This window comes from Haliotis cracherodii, unplaced genomic scaffold, assembly GCF_022045235.1.
Source record: "Haliotis cracherodii isolate W230 unplaced genomic scaffold, xgHalCrac1.p SCAF_13, whole genome shotgun sequence".
Classification (NCBI taxonomy): Eukaryota; Metazoa; Mollusca; class Gastropoda; order Lepetellida; family Haliotidae; genus Haliotis; species Haliotis cracherodii.
The window spans coordinates 17,770,534-17,778,245 of record NW_027266268.1 but is presented as its reverse complement, the minus strand read 5'-3'; the positions used below and the strand labels follow the sequence as shown (position 1 = coordinate 17,778,245).

The 7,712-nt window shown below is 42.1% G+C and overlaps 1 protein-coding gene across 1 annotated transcript; it reads left to right on the top strand.

Moving 5' to 3' along the window:
* The first annotated feature begins 5,215 nt into the window (after positions 1-5,215).
* Positions 5,216-5,968, top strand: LOC139458485 (FMRFamide receptor-like). The gene has a single exon (XM_071239923.1). It carries the CDS (start codon positions 5,216-5,218, stop codon positions 5,966-5,968), a length of 753 nt encoding a protein of 250 aa, XP_071096024.1.
* Positions 5,969-7,712: the final 1,744 nt, after the last annotated feature.

Sequence of the window (7,712 nt, the reverse complement as noted above, 5' to 3'; positions counted from 1 at the left end):
CGGAAACGGATGCAACGTCCTCTTGGAGGTGCACGCACCACCGGACACGGACACGGAGGCGACGCCCTCTAGGAGGTGTGCACGACACCGGAAACGGATGCGACGCCATCTTGGAGGCGCACGACACCGGAAACGGAGGCGCAGCCCTCTTGGAGGCGCGCGCCACTGGAAACGGATGTGCCGCAATCTTGGTCCCACGAGCGGTCCTAGGGCGATGTACTCAACTACTTACATTAATATCTTCAATAGACATCGGTTGCTGGAGACCTATTCTACCCCGGATGTCCACGGGTCTTCACGACGTGAAAATATTGCGATGTCAGTTGGGGGAACCAAACGTCTGAAGGTTCAGCTTCACAGGTCCAGTGGTTATATCGGATAAGAATGTTCCGGACAAACAGGATACGACTTAAACCCGCCTGATCATGACTCCTGACATCTGTGCCAGTTGAACACGATCTCTGATTCTGCGAAAACCATATTGAAAACGAATTACACTTTTTGTTTATATGCCCAATTTACGACAACCTAAGATTGAAATATATGCCTGATATAACTAAGAACCACTATTCCATGAACAAAATATTATCTTTTAATGGTATCTCTAGTAAAAAATTAACTAAGATATTACAATACATCTATCAAAGTCTACGAGTGCGTAGTAAACTACTTAGTAAATCTGATATGTCCAGAAATAATAAGTTGTTTTGAAACTTTCGCATCTAGATCAGGAGTATGTACATTTCATTTTTGTCTGTTTGTTTCTACTAGAAATGCATATACATTTTAATTGTCTAATTGTCCTGACATGATGAGTATATTTCTGATAGATCCTTCTGTATTGAATGTCGCGCTATGGCTGAAAGCCTTTGCGACGTAAAACGTCATATTTCCATTCCATTCATTTGGTATTCCTTTTGTATTTCTTCTACTACTGCTGCCACTGTGGTTATTACCAATGTTATTACAATACCTTTATTATATGTCATGTATCATATTAGTTATCAAATAATTATAAAATGCGCTGTACAGCTGTAAATAATATTGTTTATCTGTATGTGTATATGGGCCAATGGCCTTTCATACAATAAAGATTGATTGATTGATTGAGCCTACATATTGATTTGCTCTTCACATATTCTTCAGTGGAACTGTTGAGAATTCACAAAAGGTTTTATTGATTGACAAATTGGTAGTATATTATTATTAACTGAGATTGTTGGTGGCTGTGTTCACGACGTGGCTTGAAGTAGCATCAAATTATTGTCTCTACGCCCTTGTTCTGTCATGCAGACCAGTTCACTGAAAAAATGAACCATATTCTGCTTTATGCACGTGGCTCTGGAAGATATAACAGCACCAATATAGAAATCAACCAACTAACTATGTATCCGGAATGCCATGCACAAAAAGTTATGATGCTGTATATCCCACCAACAGTCTTCATTTTGGGAATCCTTGGTAACTCCTTGCCTTTTTGGACATTGCATCAAGGAGCACAGGAATCCTCTTGAACGTACACATTCTCGACAGCGTTGGCTGTTGCCGACTCCCTGGTCCTGTGGATAGGCCTACTCCCTATGTGGGTGAGTGAACTCACAGGCTTTGACATTCAAGATCAGTCTGAATGGCTCTGCAAAACCTTTACTATCGTATGATTTATTTCCAACAGCATGTCTGTCTGGATAATCGTCGACGTCACAATAGAGAGGTACATCGTAGTTTGCCATCCACTCAAGAGCTCTGCTTCACACAAGAAAAGAATCATTTGCGGATTATTTGTGATGTTTCCAACCCTGAGTCTACTAGTCACTTTGTATGGACAGTTGGCTTGGTGGAAACAGGGAGTAAGCGTCTTTTGGTCTCAGTATGCAACACTATTACATATCGCAGGCCATTCTCTGTGATATGGCTCTGGGTGAACATCCTTATTGTCTGCCTTGTACCATTCTGCGCCATCACCAGCTTCAATGTCCTCATCGTCTGTCAAGTTCGTCGGGCGAATAAACGAAGGAGAATATTTCAAAAGAACCTCTTGAAATAACGGAAAACCTACCCAGGATATTATATCAGCCTAACCCTCATGCTGCTTGCTGTGTCTTTTGCATTTCTGATCACCACACTTCCTAGGACAATAACCCATGCAGCATCTGTATCTTTGATCAACGTAGGACTCGGTCTTAGACAAATGGCTAAATTCAATCTTGTTTGTACCATCTCAGAACTGCTGATGCTCTTGAATCATGCGAGCAATATCTTTCTGTAATGTATGTTTGGGAAGAAATTCCGAAATGTTGATCGGAGGATTTTTCGTACGAAAAGAGAAAAAACATCCTATTTCTCGACGATGACAACCATTCGACTATTCGACCGAATTGTCCTGAATGACTGGATTAAGTGATTATGGCCATGAACAGAAATGTTAGGGACCGAGGGTGTGATAGTGTGTTCTCTATGTTGGTCAGATAAATAAAAAAATAAAAAAATCTTAAAAAATGTATTTGGTTTGTTTATGAAAACTGGTGACTACTTTGTCGTGAACTTATGGTTTGGTTTGTTGTTTATCGCCACCATCAGCAATATTCCAGCAGTATGCCGGCGGTCTGTAAACAATCGACTCTGGACCAGACAATCCAGTGATTTACAACATGCATACGATAACATGCATCAAGCAGGCCAGCGAGCCTGACCACCCGACATATTATGATTAAACATAACCAATAAAGAATAATGCTTTCCCGAGTTTCGAATCCCAATTGATTCTTTTGCTGTCCATAAAGCTCTCCACAGCTGCTATGACGTCATCGTTTGGGATAGATTTTTTTCATGTTTGGGACCAGATGGAAGTCTGACGGACCCAGATCAGAATAGGGCGGGTGCTGAAGAGGTTGAAATAAATGAAAGCGACAAAACCCTTTCCATACTCATATGAAATATCTGCCGCAAGCAGAGTCGAATCCTCTCTTCCGACTATATTATGAGCTGGTGTTTATGAATCGCTATCAAATGATGATAACAGGTGTTCGCAAAGGCACGCAAAGGCAAGTTAACCGTCAAACACGTGGAACATATGACACAAGTAGAAAAAGACTGATGCGGCTAAATGGAAATGCTCTCTCTCTCTCTCCTCTCTCTCTGTCTCTCTATCTCTCTCTCTCTCTTTCTCTCTCTCTCTCTCTCTCTCTCTCTTTCTCTCTCTCTCTCCATATATCAGGAATATTGCTGAGTGCGGCGTTAAACAACAAGCCAACCAACCAACTGATAAAAAAAACTCCATGGTGACCGGTGATAGGGCAAACAACAAACAAACAATGCAGAAGAACCAAGTACCAATCAACACATTTCCTTACGCTTTACCTATGCACCTGACTGTTACCATGGAGAGATGCTTGAAACTAGGGTAACATAATCTACTGTCAGAACTGTCACGAGGAGACCACTGTATGTGTCAGCGATACAGTGGAACAAAACGTCTCGAAGAGAGGTGTGTGTTGCATAATTGACTGACCAGTAGGGAGTTCGGGTATGTATATACATCTAGATCCACAGTAACATTCAGTAATATTTAAATTATGATATCGCTTAGATCCTATTATGCGTGTAATTTATACAATAAGATGTATACATTTTTATACCCGTGAAGATGGGTAGAGAACTGATCTTCAGCAACCCATGCTTGCCGTAAGAGGCGACTATCTCTATTGCTTAGTGCGGCGTTAAACAACAAACGAACGGTGGTGGAGAACATCCTTATTCTTACACGTGGTGTCATCATTGATTTTCAGTGATCCATGCATATATCTTTCACAGCTATGTTGCATTTTACGCCCAATGGAATTGGGTTATTGGTGTTGACGTTCTGTATATATGTTTGTGTGACCACCGGTTGAACAGGACACGCTCCTGGTACCATCACTATTTGCATCCCAAGTCACGCGAGAACGACCATTCATCCGACCAACCAGACCGTCGTTTACCAGATCGGGGAAATCACAGTCGGAATGTGTTTTCTATGCTTAACAAAGGCCATTTCTAACAACAGTTACGAGGCTGTACGAATGATTTCGTCAAAATCGACGGTTTCTGGGATAAACATTTCAAACGGAAGGGACTTTCCATAGCCCTTGGGTTGGTTGGTGTTGGTTGACTTTTTGTTAAACGCCGCACTCAGCAATATTCCAGCTATATGACGGCGGTCTGTAAATAATCGAGTCTGGACCAGATAATCCAGTGATTGATATCATGGGCATCGATCCACGCAATTGGGATCGATGACATGCATCAACCAAGTCAGCGAGACTGACCACCCGATCCCGTTAATCGCCTCTTCCGACAAGCATAGTCGCATTTTACGGCAAGCATGGGTTGCTGAAGATCTATTCTCTACCCGGATCTTCACGGGTCTTAGCCCTTGGGAAATAGTCATACATACAGTCACGGCCATCTATTAGACATTCCAGAATTTTCTTTTGTTCAGTTTTCCATATTTTGAATCGAGAACTTTGTAAATACTCGAGTCTGGAATAACCAAACCTGTGATTGACATCATGAGCATCGATCAACGCAAGTGGGATCGATGACATGCATCAACCAAGTCAGCGAGCCTGACCACCCGATCCCGTTAGTCGAGTCGCCTTAACATATGCTTGTAAAGAAATTGTTTCAAACACAGATTACAACATGCTTGAGAATGTTCTCATTGATGACAAGATTCATAACCTCATACTGTCTCTCTGTTTTCCAGTTCCCGATGACCAGTCTGACGCAAACACATAATCCATTTCCACTGTGTAATAGAAGAAGTGACTTGGAACCCACAATGAATATTTCAGAAGACGTGCTTATTACCATGGTTCAACGCATGCTCTTTGATGAGAGAATGCAATTGTTTAACGACCTCATCAATACAAGCGCGGAAAGTATCAGCGAAATGAAAGAATACCGTATTGAAGAAGTAATGCTTATTTACATTCCACCAATAGTGTTCCTAATTGGTATTATTGGTAATTTTTTATCCTTCTTGATCTTGAGTCGAAAATCAAACAAACGATCCTCTACGTACACGTTTTTAAGAGCGTTGGCTGTTGCAGACTCCATGATCCTGTGGATAGGCTTACTTCCGAAATGGCTGACAGAACTCACAGGCTTCGACATTCACAATCAATCTGATTGGCTGTGCAAAACCATGATTATTTCAGCATATTGTTTGAGCTATATGTCGGTATGGATCGTGGTTGCTGTTACAATTGAGAGGTATGTTGTCGTGTACTACCCATTGAGAGCTCAGAGACTTTGTAAGGTGTCACGAACGAGAAAAATAATTGGCGGGTTATTGTGTCTGTCTCTTGCATTCAGTTCTCAGTTTGTATGGACGGTTGGTTTAAGAGAAAGAGTATCCGGGCCCTACACCTTCCTAGTGTGTGGCGCAATTGCAGGCTCTAATGTCCTCATCGCTGAAGTATGGCCATGGTTGGATGCTCTCATATACTGCTTAGTTCCATTCAGTATCATCAGCATCTTCAATGTCCTCATCATTTGCAGAGTCGGAAGATCGACAACTGAACAGAGGGAACTTAATGACAGTTGGGAGTTGCAGAAAATGCTTTCCGGAGATAAAGGCACCCGTTTAACAATTATGCTGTTGACCGTATCCTTCACTTTTCTGATCACCAAACTCCCTGTGAACATAAGCCTTATAGCATCGCCTATCCTGAACAACATGGAGCTTCATAAACAGACAATGGTCAAAGTCAAGTTGGCTGCAACGGTTTCAGAGTTGCTGATGTACTTTAACCATTCCATCAACTTTTTCCTATACTGTGCTTCTGGACAGAGATTCCGAAAGGATTTTCTTATTAGGTTTTGTAGAAGAAGAAAGCAGTCCTTTTCTGTTCGAGAGCAGATTAGCCTTACAAAACTTTATCCCCGTATGCAGCATGGGGGTGTAGGCACATCGGAGCTTATGTAGGTGTTGATGTCTTCAATTGTGATAGCCATAATAAAAAAGCAGCTATAAGATTTAACTGCACATGAAAATCCTCTCACATGATATATACTATCCAACATGGCACCGCTCCCTGCGGACACTAACACTGAGACTAAGACAGTTTCAGAAACGCTAACACATTCCAAACAGGCACAACGGTAGTTTGTCATTTGATACCATCAATACACATGGAAACGGGTTGACCTGAGGAAAGGAATGTATAGAGGAAGTGGTAAAGGATGTGGTTACAGACTCCTTGCTGAAAACGTTTTGGCGTTTCATAAAAACAACTTTTTACCACAAAACATCAGTACTGTGAGGCTACACAGTGGTGAGGGAACTGAAGCAGTGTGGCTTAAAAGCTGCAGGATCAGATTTGACAACCAGAAACTGCAGCGTGCTCCGACAAATATGACCAAGGAAGAGAGAGAATTTTAACCAATTTGACTTAAGACATGGCGAAGTAGTGTGGGTTAAATGGTCAAGACACGTAGTTTCTACATGTCTTGCAAATAGTGTATGTGCTCAGATTGAAAGGGATGGTTATTTTTGCCCTTCTACTTTGTAGAGTGATGTGTTAAATGATGCGACTGGGGACAATATTGACCACGATGTAGCCATTCTGACTGAACATCCTTTATGCATTGTGTGATAAAACAGATAGTATTGTGATTGGTTGACAGGTCCGTGAGGAGGCTCATGGGCTCGGATACCTTCCAGATTTGATTTTGAAGCACATTAATAAAAGATAGAGTACTTTCCCGTTTCTTTTGAATTTCTTGGGTGTAAAAACATTAGTTGAGCAACTTAAACTAAGCCTTTATGTTTCCTGAGAGCTGAGAGGTGTTTTTCGATGGCGGCCATTTTGAAATTAAAAAATTGAGGTCGGACCGCGTATGTCCTGTTTTTAAACGAAAGAACAGTCACGAAACTGCCGATTTCCACATTTTTTAACATTTTCAGATTCGGGTAGCAATTTGACCTAAACGACGATACTATAGTGTAAACATATGTACAATAAAGAGTTTTTTTCAAGAGAAGAGTGGGTGAGTGACTCAATATGCATTTTAGTTATCATCCGTGTCAGCTTGATGTGGGAGGAAAGTCCAAAGTGATATGTGTCTCGAACGTTTACTACTTTGATGAAACTCACAAGCTTTGGTATGTTGCAAATCCACTGGTTGTTCCCGACACTTCATCCCCTTAGACACATCCACTGGTTGTTCCCGACACGTCATCCCCTAAGACACATCCACTGGTTGTTCCCGACACTTCATCCCCTTGGACACATCCACTGGTTGTTCCCGACACTTCATCCACTTAGGCACATCCACTGGTTGTTCCCGACACTTCATCCCCTTAGACACATCCACTGGTTGTTCCCGACACTTCATCCACTTAGGCACATCCACTGGTTGTTCCCGACACTTCATCCCCTTAGACACATCCACTGGTTGTTCCCGACACTTCATCCACTTAGGCACATCCACTGGTTGTTACCGACACTTCATCCACTTAGACACATCCACTGGTTGTTGTTCCGGACACTTCATCACCTTAGACACATCCACTGGTTGTTCCCGACACTTCATCCCCTTAGACACATCCACTGGTTGTTCCCGACACTTCATCCCCTTAGACACATCCACTGGTTGTTCCCGACACTTCATCCCCTTAGACACATCCACTGGTTCTTCCCGACACTTCATCCCCTTAGACACATCCA